Source organism: Mesoplodon bidens, assembly GCF_964165515.1.
Source record: "Mesoplodon bidens genome assembly, chromosome: 15".
Taxonomy (NCBI): Eukaryota; Metazoa; Chordata; class Mammalia; order Artiodactyla; family Ziphiidae; genus Mesoplodon; species Mesoplodon bidens.
The window spans coordinates 4,591,986-4,615,804 of NC_138171.1; the positions used below are offsets into that span (position 1 = coordinate 4,591,986).

The window sequence follows — 23,819 nt, forward strand, 5'->3', positions numbered from 1 at the left end:
CTGAATCTGAGTGCTTTATTTACACACGAAAACAACATTAACACCGAGACCTACACCTTCCAACCGCAGAAGGGCTTTTTATTTGTTCTCGGAAAATGAAAGCAATTGCAATAATATGAACTAACCGACGGAGCCTTGTGAAACTTAAATCAACTCTGAAAATAGTGCATCTAAGTGTCTCAGTTTCTCAATTTCCACCACCCCCGGGGCTGACAGTTGGCTACATCCCAAGAGGTAACGGGAACCTAGTTCCGCCACTGGGGGAAATGAATACTGTAAACAGGACTTGGGGGCAGCCCTGGACTCACGAGGAGAGGGGACTGTTCCTAGTAGCCATTACATCTTCCTTTTTAAAAAAGTTATCCACCTCCTGCCACCAGAGCCCACTTCCAAGATGCTGACTGGGCCGCTTCAACAATAGCTTCTGGAAAGGGTTCTTCCACAGCGGGTCTCCTGGAATGTTCTGCTCCAGCTCTGGAGGATGCTCTGAATCAGTTCACCAAGATGAAGTTAGACTTGCAGTGAGCTTTAACAAACAGAAGGAAAACAGGCACTGGGTTAGAAACAGGAGGGAAACAATGACGTTGAGAACTGCAGCCCAGAGACGCTCGCGCCAGCCCTACCTATAAACTCTGTCACAGGGTCGTGTTCACCTTCTGTTTTAATGGTGCCGGCAATGCTGTCGTTCTCCAGGATAGGAAGGAAAAGCTGCACGAAGTCAGAGGTGTAGGGGGGCGCAATGACGTCGAGCACCTACGGGGAGCACAGCCTGTGAGCGGCTCCGGCCACCAGTCAGACGGCAACAGTGCGGCGAGCCCCCTCCCCCAGCCCCGGCCATTGTGCTTCCTGCCGACAATCTCCGACATTAAGACGCCCAGGGGTCAGGTAGGTAAGACACTGTTCCTGCAGGTAGGAGGTGCCTGGTAGACTGGTGTCCGTGTCACTGTCATCCCTGTGACTATGCGAAGGCACGGCTCCCGGAGTTCGGTGCAAGATGACTACACCAAGCCCAGAAAGGGCGCTGCCAGGGGAAGCGGTAACCGGCGCGCGCTGACCTCAGTCACAAAGTGGCGAATGAGGGAGATGTCGGTGTCCAGCTTCTCCAGACACTTGCGGATGTAACTGACCACAGGGAGCACGTAGCCCCGGCTCAGCAGGTGCACCATCCTGTCCAGGAGGGTCTTCTTCAACTCGAGCTGCACGGGCGGGGTGACAAGGCTGAGAAAGGGGCCGCCTTCCCACTGTGCGGCCCAGCCCGAGGGCTGCCCGCTCACCTGTTCCATCACGTCCAGCTGGGAGTGCTCCGTCTCGAAGAGCTTCACCAGCAGCTGCAGGACCTGCGGGTGGAGGAGCTGGTGGCAGGTGCTGATCTACAAAGAAGCCAAAGGCAGCCGCCCTGAGCGCTATGGCTGGGCGCTATGGCTGGGCTCCCCGTCGGCCCCAGAGAACCGCCACCAAAGACAGCTCGCGGCTGGCGACGGCGGTCCCAGCACTCGGCCCGGGGCCGGTCAGCCTCTGCCCCATTCCTCATCCTTTCAGGGACGCTTGATAAACACTGAGATCTGGGGAGTCAACGAAACCAGCTCCTTAAAAGGAAACTCCTCGTTTAGAACAGAAATACCCAGCTCTGGAAGGACTGCCTTCTGAAGGCGTGGAACAGACGTGCGGGAGCCTCGGACCCGGAGCTGGCGGGTCCGCAGCCCCTACCTCGTCCAGCAGCGCCAGGTGCACCGGGGTGTGGTCCGTCTGCAGCTGGAAGTACCTGGGCTCTGACACAGTCCAGTCGACCCACTTCAGCACACCCATGGCCACCACTGGAAACCTTCAGGTGAACAAGGCAGAACGCTTCCTTTAAACAAAGTTTTCTAAAGGGCAAACACCAACACTAAACACCACCAACTCAAGCCAGCCCATCAAGTCACTCTTCAACGTGCTCTGCCAGGGAGACACGATGAGCTGAGATCAGGCTGACGAGACCAGCATCCTCAAAAACGTGCAGCTCGAGAACCCGAATCCCACACTCAGCTGACTCTGGACCAACTTTGCTGGTTTGAAAGGAAAAGGCCATTCACGCAACACTCCATGAGCCTGGTGGACTGGGCTGAAGCTTGCTTTTATTTAGCAAACCCTTTCTTTGTCACTAGTACAAATTAAGGGAGGAAGATCCAAATGCCTAAGAGGACACCCTGTGTGTAAGCTTTTCTAGTGAGTGCTTCTTTATATAACTGGCATGACACCCACCGTCTCTATCCAGGCGATACTTTGTTGGTCTAACTTTTCCTGTAAATAGAGCCTCTTCTTCAAATCAATTTTTGTAATTCTGGTTGGTCTTCCTTTTTCTTAGTCTAATTTGCAAACAGACTTCTGGCAAGTAAACACCTGAAAATTACTCATGCTGCTAGAACAGTTTAACGCGCTCTCTATTTACGAAAGAGAAAATAAATACGATGAATAAGTATCTCTGAATCTGTTATATTTTTTGAGCTTTTAATACGGAAGCTCAAACCCCTCGTCCCCAGGGAATCAGGGTGAGCGCCTCCTCGTGCTCACCTGATACACTGGTACAGGGTGCTCAGCTCGGCCACAAGCTCCGACGCCCCTTTGTTCTCGTTGCAACACAAGTTGTGAACAGTCTCAACAGCTTTCGATGTTGACTTCAGCTCGTCTTTATTGATGCTGACTCGCTTGTTCTGAAAACACACGAAGTCGGTGAATCCCGACGGTGCCCGCGTCCTTGCAGTTGGGGTAACCTGGCCTCGGCCCTTCTCTCTGCAGACCCCCGTCCCTGTCTCTGAAGTGTCCCCGTCACACAGCGAGACCGTCCGCCAGGGAGACCGGCGTCTGTCGGCGGCTTAGGGAATCGGTTTCGTTTCTTTAGCCACACTTCAAATTACAGTTTAAATTAGTACCGTAGATGCTGTGCACCTTTCCTTGAGACATTTAGCACTTTGACTTATTTTATGCAGAAACACTAGAGAAGACATTTCTGACACTAGTTGGGCCCGTGATTCCCTGCAGCCAAAACTCTCAAATAACACCAAAGAGAGGAGGTTTCTGGCTCCCTAAAAAAGTCCATGAGTTCTCAGAACTGAGAGTACCTTCTTCCAGGTCTCCACCACGCTCGCTGCGTATGCTAAGATGTGGATGTACTTGTGCTTGTGGTCCTGGTTGATCCTGGCCCCTGGTTTAAAGAGTGACTGCATGAACAGGTCCAGGAAGGCCGGCACCCGGATCTGAAGAGAAACACACAAACACACTGAAAAGGAACACAGGAGTGAGATGGCAGGTAAGTCCACACGCACCCATGGCAGGAGGGCCCGCTCACGTCCACCGCTGCATGTGCTTCAGGGTGTGTGAGGGCCGAGGATGTGATGAGGAAGGACCAGGGGGAGGACAGAAACATTTCAGGAGGAACGTGCGCTCGCTGACTTCAGAGAGTTCAAAGGAACAACAACTTCCCAAAAGAAACACTTCTGATCGGCACTGAGCGTGTCCCATCTTGGGGTTAAAATGAAAAGCAACTCACGAGTTCAACAGGAGGCGGGTCCATGCTTGTAAACATCTTGAACAGGACTGTGATGTCCGCCGGATTCAGGGCTCCCTTGGACAACATAGCCCCAAGGGCCTGACACGCCCGGGGGTAGGAGGCAGCCGTGCCCAGTGCGAGCGTGATCTGACTGGCGTCATGGCCTCTTGATGAAAAAAAATCGTTTATGCCCCATCACCGATGAGGTGGCTCCCTGTCCTGCCCTCTCCTTTTTCTTCCTTCCTTCTTTCAGATTTATGCTTTGAACTGTTGGGGTCCCTTTGTTTTTTCATATTTCTCTCATCCACTGGTACGCTTACTAACTGACCCATGAAAACATTTAGAGCTAACTGGGAACGAGTGGTTCAGTACAGCTCGCAGGGTTCCTAAAAGGAACCACGCACCTTTTAAGTATCTTAAGACTCCATTAGTAGACAATAAAGCTAATAAGGGCTAGTTTTGTTCTGTAAGATATGGACCACGATCTAACAATCAGACTACTGAAGAACTATTTCACGACTGTTGCCATGTGCCGTTGATGAATCCCAATATATTGGGAATTTAGGTTCATAAATACTGTTAGGTTCATAAGTACAGTGAATTCAACGATAAGCAAATCGTTTACCAAATATTCATCGAAGCAAAACTTTACGAAGCAAGCTCTCTTCACGTATTTAAAATTAGCCCGACTTTTTCAGCTCTACTGGATAAAAGCAAGTTTACCTATCTGTCAAAAACAGGAGGACCTAGAGCCTTCGGTTGTGGACACAGGGCAGTGTGGTAGGGGCGAGAGCAAGCTGACAGGCAGCCTCTCACCTCTCCTGGGCGAAGCGCTGGACCTCCTGCGCGGCCCTGCGCACGGCCGAGCCCCCCTGCTCCTCCTGGGCCAGCACGGACATCAGGGCCTGGGCGAACAGATACGTGTGCTCCCCGTGACACACCATCTTCTGGAAGACGGCAGGGAGACAGCGTGTGGGGTTTCAGGACCACAGCAATGACAAAGGCAGACAGAAGAGTCGGACTCTGACAATTCTGCACGCAAGTCCCCACCTGGGAAGGTGCCCTGCGACCCAGACCTTCTCCACAGTAAAGAGCATTTCCCGTTAGAAGATGCACGACCCCGTGCAAACGGCCTCCTCCTAACCTGAGCCACATCAAGTAAAGCGCTTACAGCAAACTCAGGGAGATTTTTTTCGAGGTTTTCTTCACCTCCGTCCAAAATTGTAGCTAGAGAGGTACGAAGCACTCTAGAAAACACCTCCAACTGCTGGCAGGCCGTGGACACGCTCGTGATCTCCCCTTGGTATCCTGCATCGGAAATAAGCTGCAACACGGAAGTAAGCCAAACACAGCGCTGACGAGCCGTGGCCCCGCACCCACAGGAAGGTGGCCGCTGGCCAAGCCTGGGGTGAGAAGGGACGGGCACTGGTCGCGGGTCTCAAACTTCTGCTCGGGTCCCCGCTTCACCACTAACTAGGCTGGTGGTCCCAGTCAAACCCCCCACCCTTGACTCTTCATGTGTTTGACGGAGGAGATGGGCCAGGCGCTCTCAGAGGCTTCTCTCCGAACACAAGGCTCTGTGCCCTGTTCCTGCCCAATCCTAAAACACAGTCCACGTCGATCCCCAAACATACAAAGTCTATGCTTTTCTTTCTCGAAGTTTATGACTTACTAAAGTGAAACGACGAAAACCTTTACAAATAAAGCACGTAGGATCTTTTCAAAGGACACAGACCAACAACCAACCAAGTCAAAATCACCCTCATTCATAAATACTTTCATCTTTTCTCGGACTCTAGGACTCTTCCTACCTTAACAGTGAAGTTCAGCATCAAGCAGTCTGGGTGGGCTTCAGCCAGTTTGTAGAAAAGGTCTCTCCACGTGGTATGTGCAATCATTTGTTCAAGCCAAGCGGGGGTCTGACAACAAACAGACAAACAGCAAGGTAAGAGGCCTAGCTTTTGCCTAAGTGAAGGTTACCTCGTGTCCGCAGGCACAGCAAGAGCCCCCGGGCTGCTGGCTCTGGCCGCGGTCCCTACAAAGGAAGAAGCAGACCCCGGGCTGCTGAGACTGCTTGGTGGCCGGGCGGCCGAGCCTGAGCCCCGAACGCCCCCGCAGCGTGTGGAAGCTCCAGCCCCTCACGAGAGGGCACCGAAAGGCGCTTCCTGGGGCGTCTGAGGCTAGGGGCCGCCTCACACGCACCGAGTCGTGGTGCGCTGGCTGCACGCCCTCAGCAGAGAGAGGCAGGCGGTCTCGTCCGTCACCACATGCAGCGGCCACGAAAATGTGTCCCCTGCTCTCTGGCTGTGCGACTGAAAGAGCCGGGGCGGCCCCGAGTCCACCTCACACCCAGCACCTGGCGCTCTGAGCGCGAGATCTCCCTGCCCCGAGGAGAGCATTTCACAGGACATTCGGACTCTATGCAAGCTGGGTCTCACCCTGATTTCAGCCCCCGACTCTCCTAAGACTGACACAACGCGCCACACTCCACCGCGAGGTGGTATCAGCAAAAGACTCTAGGAGCTGGAATTAAAAGAGGGCAAAAGGTTCCTCACCTCTCCTTCTTCAGTAAAGATAGAATCTGCTTTGCGGGGGTCGAAATGTTTGATCAATAAACTCTTCAGATGATTTTCCACAGTTTCCTGAACCTGCACTGGTTCAACACCTGAAAGAAAATGAAAGCCACGAGATGGAAAATGGCAATCTCTCAATTCACTGTGTAATTTTAGAAAAAGTAGACAGATCAAAAGTTTACATGCACATCAAGTATCACAGAACTGCTTCTGACCACTTAGGATCTGGGGCCTCTTATAAAAATTAGTATGACTCATATTTGATGGTAAGACCCAAAAAGGAGTCCAGGGCAAAACACACAACGATGCTTGTTTACGTGGAAAGGACAGTGACATCTTCGAAGCCTCGCTAGGAACAAGGACAAATTGCCAAAATGGAGAAACACCCCCCCCTCCCCATGGAAGAACAGAGCAGATGCCAGCCAAGGGGCACGCTCATGTGTGATGACGTAACAGCAGGGAGTCACCTCGTTTCCGGGCAGCACCCCCTCCACGATGCCATCTGTCCTCGGCACAGAGGATTTACAGTAAGGCTCTACTTGGATCATGTTAGCTAAAAGCCATAATCATGCCCAGTCCTCAATCAGCCGTCATTTCTGTTTGCTATAGTAGACCTCTTAAAAGTGACACACTGAACATACACCGTATAATCCGCTACTTCTACAACATGGTAGGGAAAACAGCTCAATGAGAATCACATTTGCAGGTTATCTGTAAACCTCAATCATTGAATCAAAGATAAAAATCAAGCCGATGAAAATGGGTAAGAAGTTCAGTTCTTACTGACAGAGGTGTTAAAAACCAGGAAAACAAACAAACCAACAAACAGAAAGAACCAGGAAAACAAAGAAGGCCTTTCCAATTTATCAGCATGATAATGACCCAGCGGCTAAAGGTCTGGCCAGGGAAGAGCCAGAACCAGCCCCCACAAAGCACCTGTCTGAATGAGCCACTCGGCCAGCAGGTTGACGGTCTGGGCCACAGCAGTGTAGTTCTCTGACAAGAGCTGGATAACGTTCTCTGGAGACCCTCCCGCCTGAAAATACCTAGAAAAGAGTAACAAACAAGCTGTGACACTCAAGTGGACGTAGATGCGCATGGGGATGGACAGCCATGGCACGGTGAGGAGGAAGACAGGTTATTCAGGCTTTTAAAGTTGGGGGACCCCTAGAGGCCTTCCATTCCCGGACCGCATTCTTCTGAATTTCACGCATCATCTTTTGGGTCTATTACACAACTTTCTCCTCCCAGTGCAAACCACCTTTCTCACATACCTCTTCAGAGTGTTAAAGATGGAGGGTTCCATTATATAATCCCGGGTAGAAAATTTATGTAGGCATTCTTGCTGGACCTCGGCATCATCTTCTCCCTCTCCATAATCATCCTCCTGCTGTTGGGCAAAAAGAGCCAGGCTATTCTTCATTACTACAAATATCCTGCAATCTCACCTTAAACCCGTGTAACGCTGTCCATGTCAAAAGTGTTCCACGGACTTCCCTGGTGGCACAGTGGTTAAGAATCCGCCTGCCAATGCAGGGGACATGGGTTTGAGCCCTGGTCCGGGAGGATCCCACATGCCGCGGAGCAACTAAGCCCGCAAGCCACAACTACTGAGCCTGCGCTCTAGAGCCCGCAGGCCACAACTACTGAAGCCCATGCTCCACAAGAGAAGCCACCACAACGAGAAACCCACGCACCGCAACGAAGAGTAGCCCCCACTCGCTGCACCTAGAGAAAGCCCACATGCAGCAACAAAGACCTAATGCAGCCAGAAATTAATTAATTAATTTTTTAAAAAGTTCAACGTATGTCATTTCATTTGACTTTCACGACAATCTCATGAAGTACTCTGGACAAGTAATGAGTGGCTAAGAAAACGGAATCCAGAATCATACCAAGTGAGACGGTATCGCGACTCCACGCTGGCAAACTTGTGTATGCGGTCATACAAGTTACTGCATCTCATACAAGACACCTCACCTGGGCATCCATTTCTCTTCTAGTGAACAAAGACAACAATAGGACCTACTCCCATTTGGCTGCTGTGAGGATTCCAGGAGCTAATTTTTGGAAGAGCCAAGCACAGCACCTGACACTTCGTATGAGTTCAGTAGATGTTAGCTACTATTATTGTCTTCACTATTACTATTCCATATGTGCCATGCATGGAAGGCTTTCCAACAAAGACTGATGAAGCGATTCTTGAAGGCATAAGCCATCCATTTGCTGTCAGAAAGTGAAGCTCACTGGCTTGCCTCAAATCAGCAGGCCTGCCTGGATACTAGTCCCTGTTCTACACGGCAGCGACCTTAGGCAAGTCGCTGAATCTAAGGGCACAAGAGGATGATGATGTAATGACAATGGACTGAATGACCCCAAGGTCTGTCCAGCTTTAACGCTGTTACCAACAAGCAGATGCTTTTTGAACACTCGCTATACTGAGCACTATACTTCTCACCAGGAAACCTAAGAAACTGTAAGACAAGAGATGGCTTTTTCTGCTGAAGGAGTTTACAAACTAGTAACTGCCCCTAACATAATGGGGTAAGAGCTAGGCCAGAGATCAGCAAACTATGGCCCAGGGCCAAATCCATCCTCCTTTTGTCTTTGTAAATAAAGCTTTATTGGAACACAGCCACACAGCCCCCTTTTAAAAAACATATTGTCTATGCCTGCTTCCCCCCCATAAAATGGGCAGAGTGGAGCTGTGACAGAGACCTGCAGAGCCAACAGTATTTACTATTTGGCCCTTTCCAGAAAAGCTTGCCCACCCCTGATCCAGACTTACATCCTGAAAGCAGTGCTTTGGGAGCAGAAGGAACATGATTCCTTCACTATGGAGACTGGGGAGTCTTCTCTCAGACCTTATTTGAGTGGGAGCCTCGAGCAGGAACTTGTGAAGGAAGGCCGGCCTTTGCCCCAAGAGGCATCCTTGGGTGTCTGCATTCTCGGGCTTCTACCCTGGGCACTCATCTTTTCCACTGCATCTTCTCCTGGGTCATGCCACTTCCCTGCTCATACATCTGGAATTTAGCCTAGATCTCTCTCTCTCTCAAGCTCTGGACTCAAGTATTCAACTGCCTATTCTCACTTCCATTCGCATGTCCCACGAGTACGGCAAACTCATGAGATTCCAAACTGACCTCCTCTTTTCCTTCGAAACAGATCTGCTTCCTACAACCCATGTTTTTGTAAAGGACTCCATCATCTCTACCTGTTTCCTTAAACTCACAAACCCAGAAGAGGTCTTCGATTTCTGCTCCCACATCCTGTCCAAAGACCCATCAATTCTCTCTCCCACGTGTCTAACCAGCTTGGCCCTCCCTTCCCTCTTTCCCTCTGCCTTTCCTTATTTTGGGCACGCTCGCAGTTGCAATGGTCCCCCAGTGGCGTGGTCCCATTCCTTCCTTTCGGTCACCTTTCACACTGATGCCACCATGACCTTAATAAGCCACAAATCTGATGTCTCTTTCTTGCTTAAAGTTTCCTATTTCCCTCAGAAAAGATATCCAGGCTCCAGCAGGACTTCAACCTTCCGCTCGCGTGCCTCCGCAGTGTGGTCCCTCGGCACTCCCCACTGGCAAGCCGCAGCCGGACTAAGCTATCTGCATTGCAGTGCCCCTTAGCTTCTGTCGTCTGGACTGAATGTCACAGCAGCCTCCTTACACATCTTCCTGCCTCCTGCAAATCCACCCACCATGGGGTTAAGTGAAGAGAATCTGGGTCACAGAAATTGATCTTCCACTGTCTCAAAATCCAGCTCGTGCCACCCTTCCTGTCACCTTTCTTGACTTTCTCTCTATCCTCCATGAAGTCAGAGTTAGAATGAACATGAAATGAACATCTAGTCCACCCCTCTCATCAGTGAGAGCCTATCAGAGTCAGTGGGCCAAGTCGGGATCATGCTTAAAGTTCCCCAAACGTGAGACTCCCCAGCCTCCTGTCTGTGGGCGTCTAGGCCTGGCTCTGCCATCCCTAACTGCTTAAGCAAAGGCGAACAACTGGAGTGCTCAGTTTATAAAATGAAGGCACTGGACTAGACGGCCCTTAGATATGCCCTAGTTGTAACGCGCTGTGACCGGAAGGCTTTGGTGGTCCGGCGGTTTGCTGGAGCGGAGATGGAGACAAAGGACCTAAGTGGGATCCCCATTCCTTCATGTATGAGTTTCATGACCTTGGGCAGGTCACTAGGTCCTCCCGTCTCACTTTCTTCATTTACAAAATGAGCAGAGCTAACACCCAACTCAGTATCTTGAGCGTGGAATGAGATAATGCATGAAAGCACCTAACCAGCACAGATTTTCAATTAGCTAAATCTGACTCTACCTCTCCACTCTAAGCCTCCAACACCCTGGAGTGATCCAACACGTGAAGCTTAGAGTGTCACTCCCTGCCCCCAACTCTTGAACAAGTCATGCTTTTCAGCAGCTCTCAAAGGCCCTTCAGAACCCACTGCTTCCACCAGGCAACTAACCCCACAGGCCTCCTTTCAGCTCCTGGAACACAGCGCCCACCTTTGCATCCCTGTACCCCAGCTTCAATACCCTCAGTGCCCGGCCAGCCCCTTTCAACGGGGCACGCCCCACTCCAGGCTTTCTTCCTTCAAAATATCACTTCAGTACGTCCCCAAAACACCTAACCTTGACTCTTGTTAAAAGGCAGGTTCCTAGGCTCCCCTCCAGACCAACTCCTCCCAGGCCCCAGGGGAGGGGCCTGGGAAGCTGGGTTTCAAACGTCACTGCGGGTGGGTCTTCAGATGAGAATCAGGTTGGGGCCCCCTGGCCGAGCGACAGCGCCCAGTTCCGACTGTGCAACCCCTGGCTTCGGGGAAGAAGGTTCTGAGCCTCCCTCAGCTTCCCCAGCAAACCCTTGAAGGTCAAGGATGGACGATCCTTTCCTCCTTACTCAGGCCAAGGACTGATTACATCAGCCAGAGCGCCCAAGAGTATGGTTTACAAACAGTAAAGCACATGTGGGAAAGTCCAAGTTCCACTTTTCCCCCTCATGATGCTGAGCTGGATTGTTTTAAAGATTATGACTACTTTTCACACTGTGTGTCTGGGCCCAATCTTCCACCTTCGAGGTGGTGTCTGACCCTCCCGGCGGGGCTAGGAAGTCCCAGGACCCGGCCCCGAGGCCGCCCCAGGGTGGTCGGAAGGTCAGCTCGGGTCACGACTGGGGGGCGGTGCCCCTGCGGCCGGAGCCCGTCACTGGGGGGGACCGGATCCTCACCACGCATCCCCGTCCAGTACCCCCCGAGAGGTCGCGCGCCCGGGGGGTGGTCGCGCGGCGGGAGGGGGCGGGGCGGGCTGTGCTTGGACCACGCGGCGGGGGCGGGGCCGGCCCGCCGGCGACGGAGACCAACGGTCCTCGTCGGGGGCGCCCGGTGCCCCCCTCACCTGGCCGCCGTCCGCCTCGTCGCCCCACTCGGCCGCGCTCCCGAAGTAGTCCTCGTCCATGATGGCGCCCGGCGCGGCCCCCGCCATCCTCTCCCGCGAGCGCGCGCGCGAACACGGCGCATGCGCACGGCGGACGGGCGAGCGCACGCGCGGCCCCGCGGCCCCGCGGCCCCGCCCCCTGCGGACGCGCGCCTCATCCCAGGCGGGAAGCGCAGGGCCGGGGCGGAGGGGCGGGGCCGGCGCTGAGGGGTGGGGCGCAGAGGGCAGCCTACACGCGGCAGAGGGAACCACCCATATCGATCCAGGAGCGCAACCTGTTTGGGCCCCAGGGATATTGGATCGGGATAGAAGTTTGGAACTAGACTCACACGTGGCCTGGCTTCCGGTGCCAGCTCCGGGTCTTTTTCACTGGGAATTTTGGTCCTCTGAGCATCAGTTTCCTCATCTGACACCTGGGCACAAGGGCAGGGCCAACTTATTGGGCACGGGGTTTGTAATATCACTTATATGTGGAATGTAAAATAATGATACAAATGAACTTATTTACAAAAAAAAAAATAGACTCACAGACATGGAAAACAAAGTTATGGTTACCAAAAGGGAAGGGAGAGGAGTAAATCAGGAGTTGGGATTAACAGATACACACCACTGTATATAAAATAGATAACCAACAAGGACCTACTACTGTACAGCACAGAGAACTATATTCAATACCTTGTAATAACCTATAATGGAAAAGAATCTGAAAAAGTATATATATATTCTGGATCTGAAAAAGAATATGTATGTATATACAGGTATAGATATATAGATCACAGCCACCACTTACAGAGGGCTCATCAGCACTGCACTTTCATGCATCCCTTCTTTCCTCATCTGACTACTGTTTATTGTGTGTCCCTAAGTGCCTGGCACTATGCTACTCCTGGAGCTCATTGGTGCACAAATCGGACATCACCCTCGCCCTGGGGGAGCCTGTATTCACCTGAGGGAACAAACAAATGAGACAATAACAGAGTGTGACAAGTGCTGGTTGGTATTCTGTGATAATAGGAGAGCCCAACTTTGGCAATCTCTAAGAAACTTATATATTTGAGCTGAGAGTCATATGGCAAAAGGAGCGAAGCAAGCTGGACCAAGGAGAGAACACTAGGAGAGCAGAACTGCCGGACAGAGGCTGGTCGTGTGTCCTTGGAACCCAAAGGCCACTGAGACTGGCACCTGGCAGGCCAGCGAGAAGGCTGGATGAAGTGGGAGAGGTAGGCTCGGGGAGATGGTGGTGGGGAATTGGGTTTTTCACTGAGGACTCTTTGGAAAGAGGTACTGCATTAACGTCTGAAGAGCACCAAGCGTGGAGCTTGCACACAGTAGGTGCTCAGTAAGTACTGGTCATTATGATGAGGATGAGGGAACTTGGAGTTGGGAATGCAAGTTAAGAGACCTCAGTCAGAGTTAACGGGGGCTAAGAAGGGGCCGGGGCGGCTGCTGCGAGGTTGAGGTTAAGTCCTGAGGATGCAGCAGACTTGGGGGTGGCTAAGGAGACAGCCCGGGAAGATGTTCCTGAGACTTGCAGCCTGTGTGCCAGGGGTGGAGCACCACGGAGATAGGGAGCCCAGGGGGCGGGCTGGTTTCTGCACAGGACCCTAATGAGTTCGATAATGAGTTCAGATTGGGTCGTGCTGATTGGAGGTGCCGCGGGAACACCCATGCCTGGATGTCTTGCAGGTGTCCAGAGGTGGGAGTCCGCGGCTCTGGATTAAGTGACTCGGCTCCAGCTTCTATTCACGAGATTAAAGTGTATCAAGTTAATGAGTGTCCCTGCTGCTGGCTTGTTTCAGGGATCATTTTCATTTGTTTTCTGAAAATGTTGCAAAGAATGGATGGCTGTTAAACTCCCACAAGTTTTCCTCTTGGAATTTTTTTTTAACAGTACCTGAATTGAAAGCAAGCAAATTAATGTATGTATAACTAATTGCCTCTATGGAATCGGGGACTATTTAACTCACCTCTCTCTCAACCAAAAAGTTACTTATTATTAAATGGATTAACAAACAACCCCTAGTGAAAGCATTACATTCTGTCTGTAAGTAGCAATGATTGAGAATAATTGAGTCTATAGGTCTTGCCTCCTGAGATATTGTTGACCTGTTGTTTTTGAAAAGCCTCATCTAAAATGTCCAAATTAGCTTGCATTACTGAAAATAAGGGCTCTAAAGTCTTTTAAGATATTTTCCTATTTCAGAAAAATTCTGGTGGAGAATTTCCTTGGAAATGAGAAGTTGGTTTCACTTAATCCATTCAAGAAATATTTACTGGGTGCCTACTCGGGGTTATGGGCTGTAAACCGTAGACGTTGTTTATCTAGTCCTAATGGCAGAAAAGAGAAAAGAAATGTCGTCTCTGATGATAGGGAAAGTGCGGAGAGGAGAGGGCTTGACCTCAAAGAGAGAGGTCAAGGGAAGCCTTTCTAGGGAAATGATGTTTAATCTGAGACTTCAGACTTGAACCTGGAGGACAACGACAATACAAAGAGGGCACAGTAGAAAAAATCCAAGATGACAATGAAAGAAAATGACTGGAGAGCAAAGACGAAATGGGGAGGGAGAGACAGAGAGACAGAGATCCAAGCAAGAACCATATGGCCTAGAAACTTACAAGTGGTTTGGACTTTATCCCCGGGGTAATGGGTAGCCATTGAAAGCTTCTAAACACAGGAGTGACATGTCAGATGTAGGGTCTTCGGAAGGTCATTCTGGCCGCCATAGTGAAAGGGTTTGAAGGGTACAAAGTAGAGGTTGGGAGACCAGTTAGGATGCTTTGGATGAGACATCCAGGTGAGACTTGATGGTAACTGAGATTGAGGCAGGTGTGAGGATGAAGTGAGTACATTTGGGAGAGGCTTAGGAGGCTGGACAGATAGAGTCTGAAGGGTCTTATCCGGTGAGTGTATAATAAACACCCCGGCATTGAAATTCCTCATCTTCTAGTCGTGCTGCAGCGCACTCCTCTCTGTCTTCCGTCTCCTTCATGCCGCTGAACTACACTTGCCAATGTCAACCTTTCTTTTGTACCCAGAGAACACCGCTGGGTCTTCAGTCTGTATGATCTGTCGAGAGTCAATGCACAGGCAGCTCTGGCCTTCTTTGTTTTGTTTTGTTTTTTGCGGTACGCGGGCCTCTCACTGTTGCGGCCTCTCCCGCTGCGGAGCACAGGCTCCGGACGCGCAGGCTCAGCGGCCATGGCTCACGGGCCCAGCCGCTCCACGGCATGTGGGATCTTCCCGGACCGGGGCACGAACCCGTGTCCCCTGCAGCGACGGGCGGACTCCCAACCACTGCCACCAGGGAAGCCCTAAAAAATAGTTTTAAATTGAAGTATAGTTAATTTACAATGTTGTGTTAGTTTCAAGCATACAGCAACGGGATGTATATATTTATACATATATATGTGTAAAGAATATACATATATAGATAGATAGATCTATATTTATTTTCAGGTTCTTTTCCATTATAGGTTATTGCAAGATATTGAATATAGTTCCCTGTGCAAACTGTAGGTCCTTGTCGTATATCTATTTTATATATAATAGTGTGTATCCGTTAATCCCAAACTCCTAATTTATCTCCCCCCACCAGAAATTTTGTTCTTTTTTATGGCTGAGTAGTATTCCATTATATATATACACACACACACATATGTACATATATATACCATGTCATCTTTATCCATTCGTCTGTTGATGGACACTTAGGTTGCTTCCATATCTTGGCTATGGTAAATAATGCTGCTGTGAACACTGAGGTGCATGTATCAATATCTTTCTGAATTAGTGTTTTTGGTTTTTTTTGGATCTCTACCCAGGAGTGGAATTGCTGGGTCACATGGCAGTTCTATTTCTAGTTTTCTGAGGAACCTCCCTACTGCTCTCCACAGAGGCTGCCCCAGTACACACTCCCACCAGCAGCCCCAGCACTCACCTCTGTCTGCACCTCCCTTTCCTCCCCAGCGACGTCTACACTGGCTCACCACCCCTTCACTCCTCAGTCGCCTCCAGTCTGGCTTTTACTCTCATCACTCACGGAAAAGCTCTTGCTGAGGTCACCCAGGCCTCCAAGGTCACTGGCCAGGGGTCCTTTCTCAGTCTTTTGCCTCTTCTCTGACGTCGGCAGCCTTTGATATTGTGGACCACGCCTTCCTCCACAGGACACACGCTTCCCCACGCCCGGCTGGCTGCCTTGCTGTCTCACGCCTTGGTCTCTAGTCTCTCTCGCCCATGCTGGCTCCTCCTCTTGGCCACTAACTGTTGCAGATGTTAGGGCTGGGTTCTAGGCCTTCTCTCTCACTCTATATTTGCACCCACAGATTTAGTGATCATTTTGCCCTGATGACTCCCAAGTATATCTCCCCCAGCCCTGATTTCTCCTCTGGGCTCCAGGTCTTTATAGCCACCTCCCAATCAACAATTCCCCTTGTCTGTCTTGCAGGCATTTCAGATACAACCTGTGCAAGGTTGATATCATTGGCTCCCTCACCCATCCTTACCCATCCCTGGTCCTTTTTCGATGCTCTTGACCTTGGTGGATGGTACCACCATTTCTGCCCAAGTCAGGAACCTAAACGTCACATCTGAAACGTATCCCTTTTACCTCGTTTCCAATCCATCACCTAATGCCTCTAATAGTGCATCTTCTTACTTTTCTCTGTCTTCATTCTTCTAAGCTGGTCCAGCACCTCTCACCAAGTCTGTAGCGACAGCCTCCCAAATATCTTCTCTGGCTCTCTTCGGTTCCACTGCCGCAAGTGTTTTGTTTTTCTGTTGCTCTCAGCTCTCTCGTTTGGTTTGTTTCAGCTGTCTTACTGTCACTGCTCTGCTAACACCTCTCAGTGGCTTCACAACACTCCAAACTACACAGGCTCGGGTCCACTCCTGGAACCCTTCTTTGAATTCCTCAGCATGCCGGGCGCTCTCTCCAGCCACAGACGCCTTTGCATTTGCTGTTGTCTCGTTTGGTTTGTGATTCTCTCCTCTCCTTGGTTTAGGGGACTTTTATTCACGCTTCAGACCTCAACTCATACATCATTCCCCTGGAGTAGCCTTCCTGATTCGCCAAAAGAAGGCAGGTTGCCCTACCGCATTTCCTTGTAGACCACTGGCTCTCCACCAGGAGCAATTATGCCCTTCTGAGGGGACTGAGGGGACATTTGGTAGTGTCTTGAGATACTCTTAGTTGTCACAACTGAAGGGTAGGGTGGGGTTTGATCCTGGCATCTAGTGGATATAGTCCAAGGTGCTACTTGACATCCTACAAGGCACAGGACAGCCCCCAAAACAAAGAAGTATCCAGCCCCAAATGTCAATAGTGCTGAGGTTGAGAAACCCTGATGTCAACCTATGTTCTCTCCGTTGGAGTGTGTGTCTCAGTTATTACTGTACACTCACGGTATACATCTTTGATTGGTGTACATCTTAGTTTGACTGTGAGCCTCATGAGAGCTGCACCTATGGTGGTTCTCACTCTTATGGGGTCCTCCATGCCTGGCACATCCCTACACTCATTCGCTGATCCAGATACTAGGACACTGGGAAGTATCTTCCCCTCTCTTTTTGGTAGGGGCATCTTGATTTTCCTGTGGGCAACAACTGCTTCAGCATTTCATCTGGTCTTGGTGGGTGCCCCTATCGCAGTACTGTGGGCATATGGCTTGCAGCAGACTAATCAGACCGTTTCCTGTTTTTAAAAATCGAGTTGGAAAATGTTGTTAATAAACATGGAATAAATATTGGAAAACAGCCATACTCGTGCATGTACATCCTCTCTATGGCTGCTTTCACAAACAACAGCAGAGTTGAGGAGCTGCAACAGAGACTGTAGAGCCTGCAAAGCTGAACATATGAACATAGACCATGGTCATTCATAGAAAATAACACTTGCCAATGCCTGATCTAAAGCATAATTCATGAATTCTCACTGATGAGATCCTTGGTGCTGCCCTGGGCCTCTCTAAGGCCAGTTTGTTCACTTTTCTTCAATTTTGTGACCTTCCCAGTAATATTCCAGTAACCCTCTTTCCCCTACCCCCTTTCTTTGCTTGGTTTAGCCAGAGGAGGTTTCAAACATCACTTAAAGAGTCTTAACTAACTCAGCAACCCTACGGATGTGTGTTACGTAGTTTAATATCGCAGTAGGTTGAATGGTGGCCCCCAAAAAGCTATGTCCGTGTTCCAATCCCCGGAATCTGTGAATGTGACCCTATTTGCAAAAGAGGTCTTTGCAGATACAACTAGGTTGAGGATCTTAACTTAATATCCAGGAGATCATCCTGGATTAGCTGGGTGGGCCCTAAATCCAATGATAAGTCTCCTTATACACAGAGAAGAAGACCATGTGAAGATGGAAGCAGAGATTGGAGGGATTCCTTGGCAGACACAGCCAAGGAACATTGGAGCCAGGTGAAGACAGAAGAGGAAAAAAAAAAAAAAATCCCCTAGAGCTTTCAAAGGAAGCAGGGGACTGCTGACACCTTGATTTTGGACTTTTATTTTTTTTTAATTAATTAATTTATTATTTTGGCTGCACCGCGTCTTAGTTGCTGCGCTCGGGAAATTCGTTGCGGCATGCGGGATCTTTAGTTGCGGCATGCATGCGGGATCTAGTTCCCCAACCAGGGATCAAACCTGGGCCCCTGCATTGGGAACGTGGAGTCTTACCCACTGGACCACCAGGGAAGTCCCGATTTTGGACTTTTAGCCTCTAGAACTATGAGAGGATAAATTCCTCTTGTTTTAAGTCCCCAGTTTGTGATAATTTGTTACAGAAGTTATAGGAAACTAATACAACATTCACCAGCCATTTCCTAATGCTCTTAGGATAAGATCCAGTCTCCTTAAAGGTTTATAAGGCTTTTCATGGTCTGGTCACTGACAACATTTTTTTTTTTTTTAATCACTACCTTTTTTTTTTTCCAGAAATTTTTTTAATTAATTAATTAATTAATTAGGCTACACCAGGTCTTAGTTGCAGCACACGGGATATTTTTAGTTGCAGCATGTGGTATCTTTAGTTGCAACATGCAAACTCTTAGTTGCAGCATATGAGATCTAGTTCCCTGACCAGGGATCGAACCCAGGCCCCTTCCACTGGGAGCATGGAGTCTTAGCCACTGAACCATCAGGAAAGTCCCTAAAAGCACTACCTTTTGTAGACTCCCCCAATATCAACATTCCCCATTAAAGTGGTGCTTTGTTAAAACTAATGATCCTACGTTGACACATCATTATCATCCAAAGTCCATAATTCACCTTAGGTTGACTTTTAATGTTGTATACTCTGTAGGTTTGGACAAATTATAATTACATATCCACCTTTTCAGTATCATACACAGTAGTTTCACTGCCCTAAAAGTCATCCGTACTTCACTTATTCATCTCTCCATCTTCCCTAACCCCTGATAGTACTGATCTTTTTACTGTATCCATAGTTTTATCCTTTCAAGAATGTCATATATTTGGAACCATACAATATGTAGCCTTTTCAGACTGGCTTCTTATACTTAGTAATACACACTTAAGTCTCCTCCATGTTTTTTCATGGCTAGATAGCTCATTTCTTGTTAGCACTGAATATATTCAATTGTTGGAATCTACCCCAGATTATTTATACATTTACCTAATGAAGGACATCTTGGTTGCTTCCAAGTTTTGGTAATTATTGATAAAGCTGCTATAAACATCTGTGTGCAGATTTTTGTGTGGACATAAGTTTTCAACTTCTTTTGGTAAATAACAAGTAGTGTGATTGCTGAATTGTATGGTAAGGGTGTGTTTAGTCTTATAAGAGACCACCAAACTGTCTTCCAAAGTGACTGCACCATTTCACATCCCCACCAGCAGTGAATGAGAGTTCCTGTTGCTCCACATCCTCACCAGCATTTGATGTCAGTGTTTGGAATTTTGGCCTTTCTAACAGGTGTGTAGTGGTAGCTCATTTTTGTCTTCATTTACATTTCTCTGATGACATACGATGTGGAGCACCTTTTCATATGTTTGTTTGCCGTCTCTATATTTCCTTTAGTGAGGTGTCCATTAAAACCATTGGCCCAATTTATAACTGGGTTGTTTGTTTGTTTGTTTTCTTATCATTGAGTTTTAAGAGTTCCTTCTATATTTTGAATAAGTGTCCTTATCAGATATGTCTTTTGCAAATGTTTTCTTGCAGTCTGTGTCATGTCCTTTTATTCTCATGACGTTGTCTATTGCAGAGCAGAAATTTTTAATTTTAATGAAGTCCAGCTTATCAGTGATTTCTTTCATGAATTGTGCCTTTGGTATTGTATCTGAAAAGTCTTCACCAAACTCAAGGTCATTTGGACTTTCTCTTTTTTTTTTTTTTTTTGCGGTACGTGGGCCTCTCACTGTTGTGGCTTCTCCCATTGTGGAGCACAGGCTCCGGACGCGCAGGCTCAGAGGCCATGGCTCACGGGCCCAGCCGCTCCGTGGCACGTGGGATCCTCCCAGACCGGGGCATGAAACCGTGTCCCCCGCATCGGCAGGCAGACTCTCAACTACTGCGCCACCAGGGAAGCCCTGGACTTTCTCTTATGTTATCTTCTAGGAGTTTTATAGTTTTGTGTTTTACATTGAGGTCTATGATCCATTTTGAGTTAATTTTTGTGAAGGGTATAAGTTCTGTGTCTAGATTAATTTTTTTTCTGCATGTGGATGTCCAGTTGTTTCAGCACCAGTTGTAAAAAACACTATCTTTTTTCCATTATATTGCCTTTGATCCTTTGTCAAAAATCAGGTGATGTATTTATGTGAGTCTATTTCTGAGTTGTCTATTCTTTTCCATCACCCTATTTATTTGTCTGTTCTTTTGCCAATACCACACTGTCATGATTAGTGTAGCCTTATACTAAGTCTTGAAGTCAGGTAATGTTAGTCTTCTGACTTATTTATCTCCTTCAATATTGAATTGGCTATACTGGGTCTTTCCTCTCTTCTCATGAACTTTGGAGTCAGCTTGAAAATATCCACAAAGTAAATTGCTGGGATTTTGATTGGGATTGCAATGAATCTTTCAGTCAAGTTGGAAAGAATTGATAATTTGACCATATTCAGTAATCCAATCCATAAAAACGGAATAGCTCTCCATATATAGTTCTTTGATTTTTTTTTTTTTTTTTTTTTTTTGCCATGCCAGGCAGCTTCTGGGATCTCAGTTCCCCAACCAGGGATTGAACCTGGGCCAGTGACAGTGAAAGAACTCCCTGTTCTTTGATTTTTGATCCTCAGAGTTTTTAGTTTTCCTCATATAGATCTTGTACATATTTTGTTATTTTTATACCAAAGCACTTCTTTTTTTTTTTTTTTTGGTGCTAATGCAAATGGTATTGTGTTTTTAATTTCAAAACCCACTTGTTCATTGCTGGTATATAGGAAAGCAATTGACTTTTGTACATTAACCTTGTATTCTGCAATCTTGCTATAATCACTTTTTAGTTCCAGGAGTTTTTTGTTGATTCTTTCTATGTAGACAATTATGTCGTCTGAAAACAATGACAGTTTTATGTTTTCCTTCACCATCTGTATACCTTTTTACTTTATATTCTTGTGCTCTTACATTAGCTAGGACTTGCAGTACGATGCTGAAAAGCAGTGGTGAGAGGGGTTATCTTTGGTTAGAATCTGATCTTAGTGAGAAAGCCAAGTATGATCACCATGAAGTATGATGTTAGCCGTAGGGTTTTTTAAAAAAAAATTTTTGGAATATAGTTGATTTACAATGTTGTGTTAATTTCAGGTGTACAGCAAAGTGAATCAGTTGTACATATATCTACTCTTTTTAAGATTCTTTTCCCATATAGGCCATTCCAGAGTATTGAGTAGACTTCCCTGTGCTATACGATAGGTCCTTGTTAGTCATCTATTTTATATACAGTAGAGTGTATATGTCAATCCCAATCTTCCAATTTATCCCTCTCCCCCTTACCCCTTGGTAACCATAAGTTTATTTTCTACATCTGTAACTCTATTTCTGTTGTGTAGATAAGTTCATTTGTAGGCTTTTTTTTTTTTTTTTTTTTTTTTTGCTGTACGCGGGCCTCTCACTGCTGTGGCCTCTCCCGTTGCGGAGCACAGGCTCCGGACACACAGGCTCCGCGGCCATGGCTCGCGGGCCCAGCCGCTGCGCGGCATGTGGGATCTTCCGGGATAGGGGCACGAACCCGTGTCCCCTGCATCGGCAGGCGGACTCTCAACCACTGCGCCACCAGGGAAGCCCATTTGTAGGCTTTTTTTAGATTCCACATGTAAGTGGTATCATATGATATTTGTCTTTGTCTGACTTCACAGCTGTAGGGGTTTCTTTTGTAGATATTCTTTGTCAAACTGAGGAAGTTCCCTCTATTCTTAATTTACTGAAAGTTTTTATCATGAATGGGTACTGGATTTTGTCAGATGCTTATTCTGCATCTGTTGATATGATCATGTGATTTTTCTTTTTTAGCTTGTTGATGTGATGGATTATGTTAATTTTTGAATGTTGAACCTCCTTGTATACCTGGGATAATCTCACTTGGTCATGATTTATAATTCTTTTTTTTTTTTTTTTTTTTTTTTTTTTTGCGGTACACGGGCCTCTCACTGTTGTGGCCTCTCCCGTTGCAGAGCACAGGCTCCGGACGCGCAGGCTCAGTGGCCATGGCTCACGGGCCCAGCCGCTCCGTGGCATGTGGGATCCTCCCGGACCGGGGCACGAACCCGTGTCCCCTGCATCGGCAGGTGGACTCTCAACCACTGTGCCACCAGGGAAGCCCCTTAGCATATGTTTTTTTAATTTTAATTTATTTATTGAAGTATAGTTGATTTACAATGTGGTGTTGTAAATCAGTTACACAGAAAAGTGATTCAGTTATATATACATTCTTTTTTTTAATATTCTTTTTCATCATGGTTTATCATAGGATATTGAATATATTCCCCCGTGCTATACAGTAGGACCTTGCTGTTTACCCATCCTGTTTGTAATAGTTTGCATCTGCTAGTCCCAACCTCCCAATCCATCCTTCCCCCACCACCCTCCCCCTTGGCAACCACGGGTCTGCTCTCTATGTCCGTGAGTCTGTTTCATACGTAGGTAGGCTCATTTCTGTCATATTTTAGATTCCACATATAAGTGATATCATATGGTATTTGTCTTTCTCTTTCTAACTTAGTATGATAATCTCTAGGTGCATCCACGTTGCTGCAAATGGCATTATTTCATTCTTTTTTATGAACGCCCTTAGCATATTAATCAGATTAAAAAAACAAAAACAAACAAAACTCCTGGTCTGATCATTCCAACCTCCCTGCCATCTCTAACTCTGGTTCTGATGTCTGCTCCGTCTCCTTATATTGTATATTTTGCCTTTTAGTGTGTCTTTTCATTTTTTGTTGAAAGCCACCTTTCAACGTGCTGTCCTGGGTAAAAGGAACTGCGGTTCCTTCAGTAAGGCCGAGGTAAGATGTGGGCGTAAAAGAAGGGTTCTCTGGCCCTAGACCTGGTCTTAGTCTTTTGGTGAGCCAGTGCCCGGTGGACTGTGAAAGTTACTATTGCCTCTGGCTTTTTCTTGCCCCTCTTAGGGAGGTTGGGATGGCTGGAGGGGCTGGAGTTGTGTATTTCCCTTCCCCCAGATAGGTTATGCCTGATGAAAACCTAGTAGGCTGGGCTCTGCTAAAGTAGTTTCACCTGAGGGCACGCCTTGTTAAGAACGGAATGCTCTGGGGTATTTAAACGTGACTAGTTCCCTCTCCCCCTGCTTGGAAGGAGGAAGAAACTTTTCTCTGATGGTCGGTCGCTGTGAGGACCCAGTAAAGTCCCCGGAGGCAAAACCACAAAAGCTTGGGGTTCTCCCACCACTGGTCCCCCTAAGTTTTTAACTCTCAGAATTGTCTACACCGAGCCTCCAGCAATTCGTCAAGTAAAGTTCAGTTTTTCCGACCTCGACTTTACCTACCCCAGTGCCGGTTCCCACGGAGGGTTCTGCTCCAGTAAGTTGTGATTCTATCAGCCTGTGTGTCTTTCTAACCTGGGAGCTAGCAACGTGCCCTATGCTCCCACTTCTCTGATGGATCTAAGACTTGTTGCTTTTTCAGTGTGTGCAGTTTTTTACTTGTTAGGATGGAGTGGTGACGTCTAAGCTCCTTACATGCCAGACCAGAAACCAGGAGTCCCATGTTTTTCTTTAAAAACTTATTTTGGCATTTATAGTTCCTTTGCCTTTACACGTAAATTTTTAGAATCAGCTTATATATTTCTACAAAAATCTTTCTAGGATTTT

General features: G+C 47.9%; 1 protein-coding gene and 1 long non-coding RNA gene across 7 annotated transcripts in view; one reads left to right on the top strand and one right to left on the bottom strand.

Moving 5' to 3' along the window:
* Position 1: 1 nt before the first annotated feature.
* NELFCD (negative elongation factor complex member C/D) lies at positions 2-11,593 on the bottom strand. Of its 6 annotated transcripts, none has more exons than XM_081256534.1 (15): positions 11,499-11,593; positions 7,374-7,486; positions 7,036-7,145; positions 6,082-6,191; positions 5,338-5,445; positions 4,698-4,850; positions 4,343-4,473; positions 3,527-3,692; positions 3,099-3,233; positions 2,551-2,690; positions 1,708-1,822; positions 1,275-1,370; positions 1,056-1,196; positions 624-753; positions 2-526 (listed from the first exon to the last, which is right to left on the bottom strand). In XM_081256534.1, the coding sequence occupies exons 1-15, from the start codon at positions 11,583-11,585 to the stop codon at positions 492-494; spliced, it is 1,770 nt and encodes a 589-aa protein (XP_081112660.1). In that variant the 5' UTR covers positions 11,586-11,593; the 3' UTR covers positions 2-491. The 6 variants fall into 6 exon arrangements, with proteins under 6 accessions (XP_081112660.1, XP_081112659.1, XP_081112656.1 ...); XM_081256533.1 differs by having other exon boundaries at positions 7,374-7,489; XM_081256530.1 differs by having other exon boundaries at positions 1,056-1,370.
* LOC308629084 overlaps positions 3,198-23,819 on the top strand; it is a 66,130-nt gene continuing 45,508 nt past the window's right edge. Inside the window, exons 1-2 of the long non-coding RNA XR_014017624.1 lie at positions 3,198-3,286; positions 12,552-12,757. This is a non-coding gene — a long non-coding RNA (uncharacterized lncRNA). The remainder of the gene's footprint in view (positions 3,287-12,551; positions 12,758-23,819) is intronic.